The 17,706-nt window shown below is 41.6% G+C and overlaps 1 protein-coding gene across 18 annotated transcripts in view; it reads right to left on the minus strand.

Moving 5' to 3' along the window:
- PRKCE (protein kinase C epsilon) overlaps positions 1 to 17,706 on the minus strand; it is a 537,105-nt gene that overhangs the window by 184,633 nt on the left and 334,766 nt on the right. For all 18 annotated transcript variants that reach the window (XM_003308992.7, XM_016948463.4, XM_054677822.2 and 15 more), the window contains 2 exons: positions 3,322 to 3,464; positions 229 to 325 (listed from right to left, as the gene is read on the minus strand). In XM_003308992.7, the coding sequence (XP_003309040.2) occupies positions 229 to 325; positions 3,322 to 3,464 (240 nt within the window). The remainder of the gene's footprint in view (positions 1 to 228; positions 326 to 3,321; positions 3,465 to 17,706) is intronic.

Here is a 17,706-nt window from a genome sequence, read left to right on the forward strand (position 1 = left end):
GGCCTGGAAGGAAATTAAGGCAGATATGGCCATGGAGTGCCCAGCCCTCAAGAAGGTCTTGGAGAATGAAAGAACTATTAAATCAACAGGCACCGGGTGTGTGAAAACCCACCAGGGCTGCTAGCTATTTCAGCTAACAAGCTCACTCTTGGTTAAAGAGGCCTCAGAGCTCCTTGGTCCATCCAATGGCAGAACTCAGAGGTCAGGAAGCAAATCTGAGGGTCTCACCCTGGTCACAAGGGGAGGTGGGTGCTGACTTGGATCGATCTTCCTCAGATGGTGAGCTTCCAGAAGCAGGCTGCGGGGACTCGGCACCAGCAATGAGCTAGAGAGGAGAGAAAGCAGGGACAGAGGCATCAGAAGGGAGGGTTGAGAGTTTTCTGATGTCAAAAGCATCAAGATGCCATATAAGAGCCATGAGAGTTCCCAGAGGAGCAGGAATTCAGTAGATCTCTGTCCTCTTGCAGCCATCGCCAAAGTAGCCAAAATGAAGTTCGATCCCTGTGTGACATCTGACCAGAGCAAGAACCACAAAAGGAATTTCAGTGCACCTTCCCTACATTCACAGAAGGATGATGTCTTCCCCTCATTCCAAAGAGCTGAGACAGAGGTACAATGTTTGATCCAACCCCATCCAAAAGGATGAAGTAGTTCGGGTTGTGCGAGGACACCATAAAGGTTAGCAAACTGGAAAAGTAGTCCAGGTTTACAGGAAGAAATACATCATCTACATTGGACGGGTATAGCAGGAAAAGGCTAATGTTCAACTATCCACGTGGGTATCTACCCCAGCAAGGTGGTTATCACCAGGCTAAAGCTGGACAAAGACTGCAAAGAGATCTTTGAACGGAAAGCCACATCTCACCAAGTAGGAAAAGAGAAGGGCAAATGCAAGGAAAAAACAATTGAGAGGATTCAGGAATAAATCTTACATATAACTTTCATTAAAAACTGCTAAAATTAAAAAAAAAGAGAGAGTGTTCCTAATACCCAGTGGTACTTGCTGAATTGATATTCTGAAAGCACAGACTCAAGGTTTCATTTGCCAATTTAAGGGAAGAAAACAAGAGACTTCAGTTTGTTCACTTTTAATTCTATCCAAATACAATTGACCTTTCTAAGCAAAGCTCACCCCATGTCTTCCATAACGTCCCCCTCCACCTATCCAAGCAATGCAAGTTATCTCATGCAAAGCAATGTGACACTTGTCTCTAACACCTGTTTGGCACTTATTTATATCTATTCAGCTTTTTATAGTTAGTATCTTTATGTGTATATTGTGAGGTGTTCTCCACTTAAGTAGACTATAGGATACTTAAAGGTAAGACTCTGTCCGGCACTTTTATTGCCCCTAGTGACTTACACAAAGTAAGAAACATAATAGATGCTCAATAAATATTTTCAGATATATTGATATTTGTTGGTAAATTTTAATAGAACACTTCCAGTGAGGTTTGTTCCTTCGCATAGATGCTGGCATATCCACTTTGAGTCTCCATTAACATCAGTGGTTTAGACTCAAAGATCACAAACACTTCTGCTCCCTTTTAGTACTAACTCTTGGTCTACCTGCTGTGCACACACATCCTTTCTGGATGATGGACTAGTTGCAAGGGGCAACACAAGGGCTACCAAAACACCAGAAAGTCTGATATTCCTGCAAAGAAGCCTTTGAGCTTCAGACCAAGGGCACTTCTCTCCCAACCTCTCATAGTGACTTGAGTTACAACTTGGCTTTTTCCAATTTTGGCATCAGAAGCATCCCAGCAATAAAAATATCAGGACTACAGTCCCTCAGCCTTCCACCCTGCCCCTTCTTGAATTTCTCCATGTTGGCTTCTTACCTGTTGGTTCTTCCAAATCCAAGACAAGGCAGACAATGTCTCACAGCTGGCATGACAACCCATGTAAATATAGCGCAAAGACAGCAGGTACTGAGTTTTCTTTCAAATGTTTCATGACAAAGATTCTGTCTTAATTTACTTCTAGACAAGAACAAAAACCACGTCTCCTGAAAAGGGCTCTCTCTAGAGCTTTTAAATGTGTTTGCATAACGTTGTCATGACAGAGTGTTTGCTCAGCTTGCCTCTTCAGCAGGGCCCTAGCATTCTTGGGTACTGATACTCCGCTTGCAATTCCAGGGCCTTGGGTCAACAACTGAAGTCTTGTTTCCACCAATGGAATTTACAAAGCTGAGAAGAGCCACCAAAAGCACAAAGTCTCAGTTATCTCAACCAGGGAGAAGAGAATTTTTTCTGCAACCCTTGCAAAACAGCTTTGCTTATTGAGAAAACAGGGTAGGAGAAGTTTAAGAAAATAAGAACCCTTCAACCTTTCCTATACAAGAGAAGCAACATGGAAGAGCCACGGGTAGCATCTAACATGACAAGATGACCAGGAAATGTAGGAAATGCCTTTAGAAGACATTTCAGGGCAAAATTTAGGGAGACTATTTAGGCAGAAGATTGCAGAGGTACCTAGAGTCAGACTTGCTTTTCTAGCAGGGGGCTTGAGGATGTTTGCCACTGGGCAATGAGGGCCACGCCCCACTGCACCCTTCACCCGGATTTTCTGCCCTGTTAACATGGTTCTAATTTTCTCATAACTTACTTTTCAAAGACCTCTTAAATTTTCTAGGCTAGGAGCCAGGGCTAAAGAAGAGCCTACAAATGAAATGCTACGGATGCCTTTCCCTCTGTTTACATCTGTGGGCCCTGACTTACCAAAATAACATTTTGGCAAATGGATCTCTTCTTACTGATATTTAGAATGTCACAGAGATAGAGACAGTTTTGGTCTCCAACGAATGGCCCAGATGTTTCATGTCGTGAGACATTAACAATATTCCCCAGGCAGCTCAGTGCTGGTATGATCACAAATCATCTTGGCTTCCTCCCTAGAAAAGAATGTGGTTCCAGTTCTTCACCCATTTATCTCCATTATAACGATACCAAGGGTGAAGTTCAGACACTGACATTGCTTTCATGCCAGTTCTGGAAGCAGATAAGTCCATTTCCTTGTATGGAGTTGTTAAGCTTTTTCTAGAAGGAATTTCAAATTCCTCATCTCAAAGTTTATGTTTCTTTGGCAAACGTAACCCTTGAGGCTTGCTGTGTTTTCAGTCCACTTTTGGAGCTCAAGAAGACATTAATGTTACCTGCCTGGCTTCTATCTTTGTTTTTTTCTTTAAGCACTGCAGTTTTGAGTAAAATACCTCAAACCCAGGAATCTTATTACCTCACTCCAGAGCACCCTCTGGAAGCCAGCACAGAAATGCTAGCCTGAACAGGGCTCCAGAAACACCACCAAACAGCCAGTTACCTTTTTCCTTCTCTGGCCGCTGTTGGTGATTTTGTCTGGGGTAACGCCCAGGTCGGCCAGTACTTTGGCGATTCCTCTGGCATCCACTCCACAGTTGGGAGCCACGTTGGTCTCACATCGACGGTGAACATTCATTTTGCAGACTGTAAGGAGACATGGAGAAAAGACAGATAAGTGTTCATGGCCTAAGATGTTGCTTCTTTTCTTTGAGATTGTATTATATGTTCATGAAGTATTACATGTTCGTTTAAGATATAATTTGGAAAATACAGAAATATATATATATATATATATGTCTTCCATCATACAAAACCAAAATCATTCATTAAACCACCTTGCAGAGATAACCACCGTTTCTAGTACTTCATTCCAGCCATCCTTTCTACATATACTAAATATAGATAAGTAAGTAAATGTCACATTTATATTTCCCTCCAGGGAGTGGGAATCTTTCAGATCTCCAGTCTGAATTCAATGAATTCCTTTGTTTTTCCCTCTTCACTTAGTTGTCCTTGGTGTAAGACATCACAGGTGAAAACAACCTGCTCATTGAAGTCTGGCACCTAAGGGGCTTAGAAGTCAGCAGCACTCCATTCTAACAAGCAAAACGCTGAACAAACTACAAAATCAACAGCTCTTCCGAGATCCACCAAGCGAAGTGAAGTCCTAGGGCAAACTGAAACTGCTGCTCCCAGAATTAGACAGCCAACCAGGCGAATACAGAGAATCGCAACTTAATGAAGCAGAAACCTCTGTAGGAACAATGCTGGGGTAGAAAAACTAACTGTAACCAACAAATGGGCTCAGAGCAGACAAGCCTGAGAGTCAAAAACTCTAAGGGGGACCCAGTCGTTGAGTTGATAGACTTTTGTACATTCAGTTGAGAGTCGTGCTCTTCAGGAGCTCAACTAGATTCTCATAGTAAATATGGAGAAAATCTCATGATTTCAGTGTGGGGGTTGGGGGTGGGGAACTTGGGGAGAGAACCATTTTTTAAAATAGCCCAGAGCACTCTGCTCTTCTTAACGAGGGCTTCTCTTAGGAGAAACTATTTTATCAGAGGTTGAGGGTTGTTTTTTTTTTATCAGAGATTGAGGTTTTATCAGACCCCGACTGATCTGGGGACAAGGAAATCCCCAACTCCAGCCCACTCTAGCCATCCTGTCCTATCTAAGGCCAGGGGAGGACTGAACAGCACTTGTGAGGTTCACAGCTCAAAGGCACAAATTCATGAAAACACCTAATCACAGCTCTGTGTAATTCTTTCCCTCCCTCCACACGTTACTCACATTACTAACAGCCTGTTTACTGACAGCTCCTTTTACCCAGTATATAATGTCTGGCAAGAAAAAATTGTAAGGCATCCTAAAAGGCAAAGAAAAAAAACCCAAAAAAACCCCAAAAAACCAGTTTGAAGTGACAAGGCAAACATCAGAACTAGACTCAGATATAGCAGGGATGCTGGAATTATCTGACTTGGAATTTAAAACAACTATGATTAATATGCTAAGGGTTCTAATGGATAATGTACACAGCATGTAAGAACAAATGGGCAGTATAAGCAGAGAGATGGAAATGCTAAGAAAGAATCAGAAGAACTGCTAGAGATCAAAAACACTAACAGAAATGAAGAAAGCTTCTGATGGGCTTATTAGTAGTCTAGACATGGCTGAAGAAACAATCTCCGAGCTTCAGGATATATCCATAGCAGCTTCAAAAATGAAAAAATAAAGAGAACAAAGACTGGAAAAAATATCCAAGGATTGGGTGATAACTACAAAAAGTCTAACATATGCAAAAAGAGACTACCACTACGAGAAGAAAGAGAAAGGAACAGAAAAAAATATTAATATTTGATACAATGAGGACAGAGAATTTCCCAAAATTAATGTCAGACACCAAACCAAACCACAGCTCCAGGAAGCTTGAAGAACACCACACAGGATAAATGCCAAAAACAAACAAACAAACAAACCAACAAAAAACTATACCAAGGCATATAATTTCTAAACTACAGAAAATCAACTATTTAAAAAACGCTGAAAGAAGTCAAAGGAAGAAAAAAAGTTTTACCTATAAAGGAGGAAAAATAAGAATTACATCCAACCTCTCCTCAGAAACCATGCCATCAAGAAGTTAAATATTCAAAATGTTGAGATAAAAACCCCACCACCCTAGAATTCTCTACCCTGCAATATTATCCTTCAAAAGTGAAGGAGAAATTAAATCTTCCTCAGACAAACAAAAATGGAAGGAATTTATGGGCAGTGATCTGCCTTGTAAGAAATGTTAAAAGTAGTTCTTCAGAGAGAAGACAAATGATACAGCTCAGAAACTTGGATCTACATGAAAAAGAGAGCAGGTAAAGAAAGGTGAAGAAATAAGTGGAGGTAAAATAAAAACTTTTATTTTTATTCTTAATTAATTTAACAGCTAATGGTTTGCCCAAAATCATAATATTAATAATGTGCTGATTATGTGTAATTATAGTATTTCATATATGCTAGGTATGCTTATGTGTAAGTGAAATAAATGATAGTAATGAGACAAGGATGGCAGGGAGGAATTAGGATAATTTTGTTATTATAAGGTACTTGTACTGTCATGAAGCAGCACAATATTATTTGAAAGTAGATTTGGATTTGTTGTAAATGCATACTGCAAACTCCACAGCAAGCACTAAAATAAGTAAAAAAGAAAGTATAAATGATACGCTAAGAAAGAAGAGAAACAATACGAACATATTAAATGCTCAATTAAAACCACAAAAGGCAGAAAATGAGTGGAAGACAAACATAGAAACAAAGAATAAGGGCAACAAATAGAAAACAGTACTAACTATAGTAGATATTAACCCAAGTATGTCAATAATCAATAATCATTGACTTCAAATGTCAGTGGTCTAAATATACCAATTAAAAGACAGATTGTTAGAGTGGATCAAAAAAAACAAGACCCAACTAACTATATGTTGTTCACAAGAAACCCACCTTAAAGACATATACAGATTAAAAGTAAAGACATAGATTAAGATATACCATGCTAACCCTAACCCCAAAAAAGCAGAAAAGCTAAATTAATTTCAGACCCAGCAGACTTCAGAGCAAGGGAAGTTATTAGGGATAAAAAGGTCAATTCTTAAAAAAGACGTAATTTTTAACGTGTATGTACCTAAAACCAGAGCATCAAAGTAACTGAGGCAAAAACTGATGGTACTACAAGGAGAAACAGATGATGCTGCTATTATAGTTGGAGACTTCAGCACCCCTTTATTCAAAAATAAACAGATCTAGCAGGCAGAAACATTAATTGAATCAACAGCAACATTAATCAACAGCAACATTAATCAACTGAATCAACAGCAACATTAATCAACTGAATATAACTGACATCTATCAACAACTTCATTCGGTGACAGAAGAATACACATTCTTCTCAAGATATGAAGCAATCACCAAGAAAGACCACAATCTGGGCCATAAAATACACCTTAACACATTTAAAAGAATGGAAATCATACAATGTTGGCTTTAGACCACAATGGAATTAACCTGGAAATCAATAACAGAAAGATAGCTCAAAAATTCCAAAATACTTGGAGATTAAACACATTGCTAAATAGCATATGAGTGAGAAAAGAAATCTCAAGATAAGTTTTAAAATATTTTGAATTAATTAAAATACAACTTACCGGCCGGGTATGGAGGCTCATGCCTGTAATCCCAGCACTTTGGGAGGCCAAGGCAGGTGGATCACTTGAGGTCAGGAGTTTGAGACCAGCCTGGCCAACATGGCAAAACCCCATCTCTACTAAAAATACAAAAATTAGCCAGGTGTGGTGGCGCATGCCTGCAATCCCAGCTATTTGGGAGGCTGAGGCAGGAGAATCGCTTGAACTCGGGAGGCAGAGGTTGTAGTGAGCCGAGATCATACCACTGCACTCCAGCCTGGGTGACAGAGTGAGACTCTGTCTCAAAAAAATAAATAAATAAAATAAAAATAAAAAATGAAATAAAATAAAATACAACATCAAAATTAGTGGGATACAGCAAAAGCAGTGCTTCAAAGGAAGTTTATAGCATTGAATGCATATATTAGGAAAAACATTCTAAAAATCAATAATCTAAGCCTCTATCTTAGGAAACTAGAAAAAGGAGACCGAAGTAGCTTACTTAAATCCAAAGTAAGCAGGAGAAAAGAAATAATAAGAATTAGAGCAAAAATCATTTGAATTAAAAACAGAAAATCAATAGAGAAAAATCAACAACAAAAAGCTGGTTCTTTGTAAAGAGCAACAGACTCAATAAGCCTCTAGTAATGCTAGTGAGAGAGAGAGAGAGAGAGAGAGAAAGAGAAGACACAAATTATTAATATCAGAAATGAGAGGACATCATTATGGATCCCATGGGCATTAAAAGAATAAAAGACTATTATAAAGAATATTATGCCTATACATTTGATAACCCACACAAAATGAGACTAATTCCTTAAAATACACAATCTGCCAAAACTTACATAAGAAGACATACACAGTACAAACAGGCTTATCTTGTAAAGCAATAGAATCAATCATTAATAACCTTCCAAAACAGAAAGTACTAGGCCCAAATGGTGAATTCTGCCAAACACTTAAGGAAGATATTATATCAATTCTCTATAATCTCTTCTAGAAGAAAGAAACAGACAGAATATATCCTAACTCATTTTAGGAGGCCACCATTACCATAATATCAAAGCAAAGATATTATTAAAAACTACAGACCAATAACTTTTACAAATATGAATGCAAAAAATCTTCAACAACAATCAGCAAATTGAATCCAACAATTTATAAAGAGAATTATACATCATGACCAAGTAGGATTTATCCCAGGCAAGCAAGGCTGGTTCAACATTTGAAAAATCAACTAATGTAATCAATTATATCAATAGACTAAAGAGAGAAAAAAATCAAATAATTCTAACAATAGATGTAGACAAAGCATTTGACAAAATCCAAACCTATTTATGATAAAATATCTCAGCAACCAAGGAATTGAAGAGAATTTCCTCAACTTAATAAAGAACATCAACAAAAACCCTACAGCCAATTTCATACTAAGATCAGGAAAACAAAAAGGATGCTCCCTCTCACCACTCCTTTTCAACACTATACTGGAAGTTCTAACTAATGCAGTAAGACAAGAAAAAGAAATAAAAAGTATACTGATTGGAAAGGAAGAAATAAAACTATAAAACTATCTTTGTTTGTAGCTGATATGATTGTCTATGTAGAAAATCCAAAAGAATCAACAAAAAACTCCTGGAACCAATAATGATTATAGCCAGATTGAAGAATACAAAGTTAATATACAAAAGTCAATTGTTTTCCTATACACCAGCAATGAACAAATGGAATTTAAAAATAAAAACAATACCATCTATGTTATCATTCCCCCAAATGAAATATTTACATATAAATCTCACAAAATATGTACAAGATCTATATGAGTAGAACTACAAAACCGTTGTGAAAAAAATCAAGAACTAAATACATATAGAGATATACCATATTCATGGATAGAAAGACTCAGTATTTGTCAAGATGTCTTTCCAAACTCGATCTATATATTCAATGCAACCTTAATCAAAATCCCAGCAAGTTATTTATGGATATCGACAAACTCATTCTAAAGTTTATATGGAGAGGCAAAAGACCCAGGCAAAAGGCTAACACAATATTGAAGAAAAAGAACAAAGTCAGAAGACTGACACTACCCAATTTCAAGACTTACTATAAAGCTGAAGTAATCAAGACAATGTGGAATTGGCAAAACATCAATGGAACAGACAAATAGATCAATGGAACAGAACAGACAGCCCAGAGCAGACCCGCACAAATACAGCCAACTGATCTTTGACAAAGAAGCAAAGGCAATAAAATGGAGCAAAGACAGTTTTCAACAAATGGTGCTAGAAAAACTAGACATGCAAAACAGTGAATCTAGACACAAACCTTACAATCTTCACAAAAATGAATCCAAAATGGACTGTAGACCTAAATATAAAAGGCAAAACTATGAAACTCCTTGAAGATAATATAGAAGAAAATATAGGTAACCTTGGCTACACAGATAACTTTCTTGATGCAACACCATGATGCATGGACGTGATCCATGAAAAAAAGAGCTGATAAGCTGAACTTCATTAAAATAAAAAACTTTTGCTCTGTCCCCCACCTCCCCAAACTAAAACAAACCAAAACAAACAAACAAACAAACAAAACAAAACCACACACTGCCAATAGAATAAAAAGACAAGTAACAGACTGGGACAAAGTGTTTACAAAAGACATATATGATAATATATGCCTATATTATCCAATAAAGGCAACAAACTCTTAAACTTAACAATAACAAAATGAATAACCCAATGGGCAAAAGACTTGAGCATACACTTCGCCAAAGAAGATATTCAGATGGTAAATAAGCATAGGAGAAGATGCTCCACTTCATGTGTCATTAGGAAATTACAAATTAAAACAATGAGATACCACTACACACCTATTAAAATGGCCAAAATACAAGAAGGTAACTGATAACACCCAATGCTATTCAGGATATGAAGCAACAGGAACTTTTTATTCATTGCTGGTAGGAATGCATAGTGGTCCAGCCACTTTGAGAGACAGTTTGGCAGTTTCTTACAAAACTAAATATACCATTACCATAAGATCCAGCAATTACACTACTGATATTTACCCAAATGAGGTGAAGAGTTATGTTCATATAAAAACCCGCACATGGATGTTTATAGCAGTTGTATTCATAATTGCCAAAACTTGAAAGCAAGCAAAATGTCCTTTAGTAGGTGAACGGATAAACTATGGTATATCCAGACACTGAAATATTATCCAGCCTTAAAAAGAAGTGAGTTATCAACTGTGAAAAGACATAGTAGAACATTAAATGCATATTGCTAAGTGAAAGGTGCCAATCTGAAAAGGCTATCCCCTGTATCATTCCAACTATAGGACATTCTGGAAAAGGTAAAACTATGAAAATGGTAAAAAAGATTAGTGGTTACCAGAGGTTAGGAGAGAGGGAGGGATGAAGAAGCAGAACATAGAGGATTTTTAGTGCAGTAAAACTATTCTGTAAGATACTATAATGGTAGATTCATGTCATTATACATTTGTCCAAAATCATGGAATGTACACCACCAAGAGTGAGCCCTAATGTAAACTATGGACTTTGATGATGATATGTCAATGAAGGTTCACTGACCGTTAACAAATATACCACTCCATTGCAGAATGCTGATGGTGAGGGAGGCCGTGCATGTGTGGAGGCAGAAGGTTTGTGGAAAATCTTTACACCTTTGACCTATTTTGTTGTGAACCTAAAACTACTCTAAAAAGTAAAGTCTACTAAAAATGTTTAAAAGCCAAAACTGTTCCTGGAGTGAAGCCAGGCAGGATGAGCAGCCAGATCTCCGTAATGCTCTACATAACCTGGTCACCGGTCTGGAGAGAGCCCCCCCAGACCAGCCTGGACAGTTCAACTGAGCTACTGAACCCAAGATGCCCATTGGGCTAAAGGTGGGGGTGGGGTGAGGTGGTGGCAGGGTGGCTTTCTCAGAACAAAAACAAACAAGAAAACTCCAGCGCAGCCAGGCCATGGCACCGACTTGACTAATGGAGTTATCACTAATAACTCTGATCCGCGGGCTGATCAGAGACCAGGCAACAGCACTGTGCCCAGAATTCTGTCCCCACTACCCTGCCTCATTGCATCAGCTGCCCTTTGATGCTCATTCACCACACCTGCTCCACCCACCAAACCCATGAAAGCTGTCTTCTGCCTCTCTGTGAAGTGACGGAAAGGAGAATAAAAGAGCCAAACTGAGAATTTCTTGAGAAGGGCAACTAACTTGTCTACATAACTTGACCACTAGCGCCCTCTGGTGTTGAAATGCCAGACCTGTCTGTCCTGACACAACAACTTGGGCTGGCAGGTCGGCAAAGGAGGTATCTTTTTTTGGTTTTGGTTTTGAGGACTTTGCCTTTTATTTTTAAAAAGTCTGCTATTTCCCCTGAGTTATGTAGTCATCTTAATATGTAAAAAAAATCTCAATCACACATCAGTTAGCATGCACGATGTGAGATAGTGACTTTGAAAGTGCTTTGAAAAGTCTGGAAATGCGAGGGCAAAGTGGTGAGGAAGGGGAGCTCCAGTTACTCTGGGCAGCCATAACGGGAGCATGATGGGCTCCTGGAGGCTGCAGGTGTCACTGGGAGGCCACAGACCAGCAAAGGACAGTGGGCGTCCCTGTTGGAACCAAAAGAAACCTGAGATGCATTTGCATTAATGTGGCCAAATGAACCACCCACCCCCACCCCTCACAACACTACTGGGGAGCACCAAGGCCAAAGGCCGTGAGCCCCAGCTGCCAATCCACTCCCAGCCCTAGGCTGCCCTTTAAGGCTTCTCTTTCCAGAATGCCTCTCAGTGCTTTCACTGGTTTCATTTGGATAAAGTTGTACCGGGAAGAAATAGATCTGCTTTGCCAGGGGCTCTTACAAAAAGAGAAGCGCTCTTCTACTACTACCCAGCTATTCACCACACATTTGTTGAGGACCTACTATGTGCTGGGTGGTGCAGCAGCAGCAGTGTTGTCTGGGGACACACTGGGGTTCAGGCACTCTGACTTTCACCTTCTATTACACATCCTACCATCCTTTGGAGAGACTTGGTTTCCATGTTTCCACCCTTTTTATAGCTGAGATTGAAGCAAAAGGCAGGCCAGGCTCCTGGGAACTCCTCCAAAGCAAGCAGACAACCTTCTGGGAATGGCGACAGAGCCACTCCTAAGGAGGGGCCCAGGCCCATGTATGCTGCAGGAATTTCTTTATGTTGGGGTAATTTGGCCCTTGAGGGTGAGCCAGGGCAATGGTTTGATTTCATAACAGGTTCCAGTCATGCCAAGCTCAGAGACAGAGAGCAAATATTTGCAAATGGGAAATTGTGTGCTTGTGCAATGGAAGTTGGCAGGGGTGTGAGAGTGAATGACCACAAAGTCATTCGGGCAGAATGAGGAGAAAGGAGGTAAGAGGGATGCCCCCCTGGGGTCATGCTGGGCCAAATGTCATCACCAGAAAGAGATTTTGGAGTCCTGATCACACCAGAACCGTGACTCAGAGCTTTCCGGGGACCACGATCGGCCGCTTGTCTGCTACCCAGCATTCCTCAGATCAAAGCTCAGACTGAATTTTCAGCCAATCTGCCACGTGTACAGGGGACATTCTCATGGTCCCCAGGCATTGTGGATGCTACTGCAAAGGATTCTGAGTCAACCAAAGCACTCCTGTGGCATTCTTTCTCCCTACACCCCTTTCCAGGCCCTCTCTTGCCTGTAAATTGCTCACACCTATTTCTGACTCAATGCCTGAATTATTGTCTATGATTTCACTTATTATGTTCAATGACCAAGCACAGTGCAAGTTTCTAGAGAACTAAAGTAATGTTTTATCTCCAGGTTCACCACGACGCCTTGCACAAATCAGGACACCATGCTTTTCAGTTACTCTAACTCTACGGAAAGTAGTAGTACTACAGTGGCATAAATGACACCTCTCAGACCAGACCCAACAGATAACAGGGAACTAGAATCCCAAGCTCACTATGCAAGCCACACAAATTAAATGTCAATGAAAAGGAAGGTAAAGCAGTCCATTAACATGGCTTGACTTTAAAGCAAACAAGTAAAAGTACCCTTATGTAATTCCCTCCTTTTATAATTCAACCACAAAAAGACAAGGGTTTAAAGTGATTGTTTGATTTCTGTGGGCCTTTCTTTCATAATTATTCACACATATGCATGAAAAGGTATGTATGAGGATGTCTGTGACAGCATAAATTAAAATGGCGACAACACACAAACCAGTAAACATCCATCAAGAGGGCAACATTTTAAACAATCTATGGAACATCCACAATGTGGACTCTTTCTAGTAAGTAAAGTAGATGTCTGTACACTGCCTTGGAAATACTCCAAGACATACTGTAGAAAAGCAAATTATATAACTATGCACGGAAGATTGAATTAACAAATATTTATTGGATGTCAGTGTGCAGGCACTGTTCTAGATGCTGGGTAAACAGAGAATAAAACAGACAAAAAAAAATCTCTATCTTCATGGACCTTGTATTTGGATTGGGAGAGATAGAAATTAACATTATAAGGTCTGGCGTGGTGGCTCATGCCTGTAATCCCAGCACTTTGGGAGGCTGAGGTAGGTGGATCACTTGAGGTTGGGAGCTAAAGACCACCCTGGCCAACATGATGAAACCCCATCTCTACTAAAAATGTAAAAATTTGCCAGGCGCGGTGGCAGGTGCCTGTAATCCCAGCTACTTGGGAGGCTGAGGCAGGAAGATCACTTGAACCCAGGAGGCAGAGGTTGCAGTGAGCTGAGATTGCACCGCTGCACTCCAGCCTGGGTGACAAAGTGAGACTCTTTCAAAAAAAAAAAAAAAAGAAAAGAAGAAAGAAAGAAAGGAAGAAAGAAAGAAACTAACATTATACAAGTAATTTAGACTGGGTGTGGTGGCTCACACCTGTAATCCCAGCACTTTGGGAGGCTGAGGAGGACGGATCACTTGAGGTCAGGAGTTTGAGACCAGCCTGGCCAACATGGTGAAACCCTGTCTCTACTAAAAATACAAAAATTAGCCTAGTGTGGTGGCATGCACCTATAGTCCCAGCTACTCCAGAGGCTGAGGCAGGAGAATTGCTTGAACCTGGGAGGTGAAAGTTGCAGTGAGCTGAGAGCCGAGATCATGTCACTGCACTCCAGCCTGGGCAACAGAGTGAGACTCCATCTCAAAAAAAAAAAAAAAAAGAAAGTAATTTAGAACATTAGAAGATGATAAGTGCTATGTTAGAAAAAAAATCAGAGGAAGTAAGAGACGAGAGACAAGAGCTTGAGAGCTACCCAGTGGTCAGGGTAGACCCCACAGACAAGACGATTGCATTTGTGAGGAGGCGAAGGGGATGTGGATGGGGAGGTGCAGGTGTTCCAGGCAGCCCCTAAGCTGCCTCCTGATTGCCCCTGCCTCATAGTGTTCATGCTTTTATGTAACTCCCTCCCTTGGAGAGGACTGGACGTAGTGATTCTCTTCTAATGAACAGAAAACAACAAAAGCGATAAGATGTCCCATTGCCTCGTGTCTGGGGCATCTTTTCTCACTTTCTTGTTTGCATTGAAGGAAGCCAGTCACTGTGTGGAGAGGCCCATACGGCAGAGCACTGATGTCTCCGGTCAATGGCCATGTGGGCGAGCTTGGAAGTGGATCCTCTTCCAGTTGGGTTTTCAGATGAGACAACAGCCCCAGCTCTCAGCTTGACTGAAACCTCATGAGAGTCAGATGTACCCAGCTAAGCTCCATCCAGATTTCTGACCAGCGGAAACTCTGAGAAAATAAGTATTGGTTGTTTTACACCACTGTGTCCTGGGGTCATTTGTTATGTAGCAATAGACTCTAACGCAGTGTGTGTGAGTATCCGTGCAGCAAAGGCACACAAAAAGAGGACATTTTTAGAAGTAAGAGGACCCATAGCACATTTTTAGAAGTCTAAGGATGAAAGTGGAAAGAGAATATAAAGAAAGCCTTTAATATTTTTAATATATATCTAACTTCAGTCTTGCTTGGATCTTTGACAGTAAGAACAGTGAGAATGTGTTTATGTATTGTGCTCTTTATAATTCTAAAAATAAAAGTTGAAGTTACGACAAGGGGCCTAGCTGTTAAAAATAGTAAAGGACTGACATTTTCAGAAATGTTGAAAATTAAAAATTATTCTGCATGTTTTTAGTGTTTTTAAGTATCCAAAATACTTTTTTTTTTTTAAACAAGGAAAGGAAGGAGGGAGACAGGCAGGCCTTTCTTTCATCTTTATGGCTCTGCACAGCCACCCCAAGGTATGTGGCTAAGATGACTCCATTTTTATTTTTTATTACTGTCCTCAGAAGGGAAGAGGGCAGTTGGGGTTAAAAGCCAAGGGCACTAAGCCAGGGTGACCTGCTTGCAACCTCCCAGCTAGGCAGTACCCAAACCAGGACAGCTCCTCCAAATCCTAGCCTGTGATCTCTTCAGGCCACCACTCCTGTTTACTACTTACTGGAGAGGAGGGGACACCCTGTCCCCTTGGCCCCTGAAAACAGCCGCAGATCAGAGCAGTTATTAAGATGTGTGTCAGAGAGAGGCAGGAGCGAGGAAGAAGATTCTTTAGGAATCTCCAGGCCAGGTCTTCGTGGAGTACACCTTCCTCCCTGTGCCTCGTCCCCTGTCCTGGAGGACAGCAGGTGCAGAGCATTCACCCCAGATGGGGATGAGAAAAAGCAGGGCTTCCGCTTCCACAGGCCCCCGCAGGCCCAACTGCAGGCTCCGTCAGGAGGTCTGGCTGTCCTGTGAAGTTGCCCCTTGGTGTCCGATGACTTCAGAGCAGCTGTGCTGAGACATGAGTGTGGGGGATGGGACGGGGGCAGGTGAGAACTGGATCTTCTCTAGAGAAGGAAACTGCAATCAAAGGGTATTGGGCGTCTCTGCCTCCAGGGGCCACTGACTCCATGCGTCAATGGGAAAATAAAACAGGTGGAAAAGGGCCCCAGAGGGGCCCATGGTGCCAGTGAACCTGAGATTGGAGAAGGCAGCACTGTTCCAACAAAGTGCAGAATGAAAAGGCTCCAAACGCCCGAGACTAGCGATGCTGCTCCTGGAACCTGGGAAGCTGATTTCTGGACTGTTTAATAGTGGTTGAGGGGCTCGGACAGACCCACGAATGAGTCTGGAGAGACTCAGACGCAGCAGGCACTTGAGTCACAAAATGAAAGAAAGAAATGAACTATTTTGCCTGCTCACTTTGTGCCAGCGTTTTTCTGCCCTCGGTTAAGGATCTCAGTTACCCAATGATCGTGTGAGCATCCTGCAAGGGTCTGGCCCCTCTGTGGCTGTGGGCTGGAAAAGGACAAAGGCTGGTTGCCCCACAGTTCCTGGTTGAATGCCCTGCATGCACCCACTCTCTCCAGATTTCCATTTCCTTGTCATAAAAGCAGACATAATTATGCTCCCTCTACCTGGCTGACAAAGGGACAGTCCCCAGAAGGGTACACACACAATGCTTGAACCTGTGTGGCTCAGACAGTTTTAGACTGGAGAAAGAGTGACCAGGACAGTCTCATGGATCCTTCCTCGTAGACCCAAGCTCTGAAGAAACCTGTTTTGCTGAAAATACTGGAATCTATTTCCGGGAATGGGAATGGGAATGGCAAAAAAGCTGAAGCCATAGGGCAGCAGGCCAAATAGATGATCTCCAGCCAGGACCAGGGGACCAGGGCTCCAGCCTAGGAGGCCCTGCTAGCATGGTCCAGCAAGAGAGAAAGCCTGGCTGAGTCTTCCTAAGCAGGAAAGGGTGGCATAGAGCACCTGCCAAAGCCAGGAACAGGGCCAGGCTGCATGGGTACAAAAGCCAGCTTCATAGGGACTTGCTCGGGGATGCTTGCAGGTCACTAAGTCTTGATTTCTTTTTCTTAGTAATCATAGTAGCAGAACCAGGCTTAGACCTGGGCACAAGCAGCCCTTGCCTTGGGCCCATACTGGCCTCTTCTGGCCATGACCCCTCTCCACAGGGTAAGGAGTCTACAGGGCCAAGAAGCCTTAAGGAGGAGAAAGGATCTAAAGAGATAAGTGGAAGCAGGCAATTTTCCAGGGCCATCCAGCTACTCTGTATGATACTATCATGGTAGATAACGAGCACTGTCCATTTGTCCAAATCCACAGAATGCTCAACACCATGTGTGGATCCCAAGGTAAACCACAGACTGTAAGTGATAATGATGTGCTGTACAGGTTCCATGGCTGTGCACGTGTGCTGCTGTGGTGGGGATGCTGGTGGGGGGAGGCCGTGTGTGTTGGGGGGCACATAATACAGGGACTCTGTACTTTCTGCTCAATTTTGCTGTGAACCTAAAAATGCTCTTAAAAAAAATAAGCTCTCTTAATTAAAGAGAGAGAAAGACAAAGAGAGAGGGAGAGGGAGAAGGAGAGGGTCACAGAACAGCAGCAAGGGGAAAAAAAGGCCAAGTAATAACATCAGAGCCACAGGAGAGTAAAAGTCTGCACACTTTGGCCGGGGAGCTTCAGGTCTCAGCCTTCGTCTTCTAGCCCTCATGCGGCCTGATTCCCTCCGGGTTCCTGGGCTCCCATGGACAGATACCCTTGCTCCAGGCATCCTAATTCTGCCCCTTCTTTCCTTGAGCAGGGGCAAGAGCATTTCCTGCCCAAGAAGAGCTGAATACACTGTCCCTGCCCCTCCTTCTTCCAGGGTCATTGGGGACCCACAGCC

The sequence above is a fragment of the Pan troglodytes genome, chromosome 12 (assembly GCF_028858775.2).
Source record: "Pan troglodytes isolate AG18354 chromosome 12, NHGRI_mPanTro3-v2.0_pri, whole genome shotgun sequence".
In the NCBI taxonomy this organism is placed as follows: domain Eukaryota; kingdom Metazoa; phylum Chordata; class Mammalia; order Primates; family Hominidae; genus Pan; species Pan troglodytes.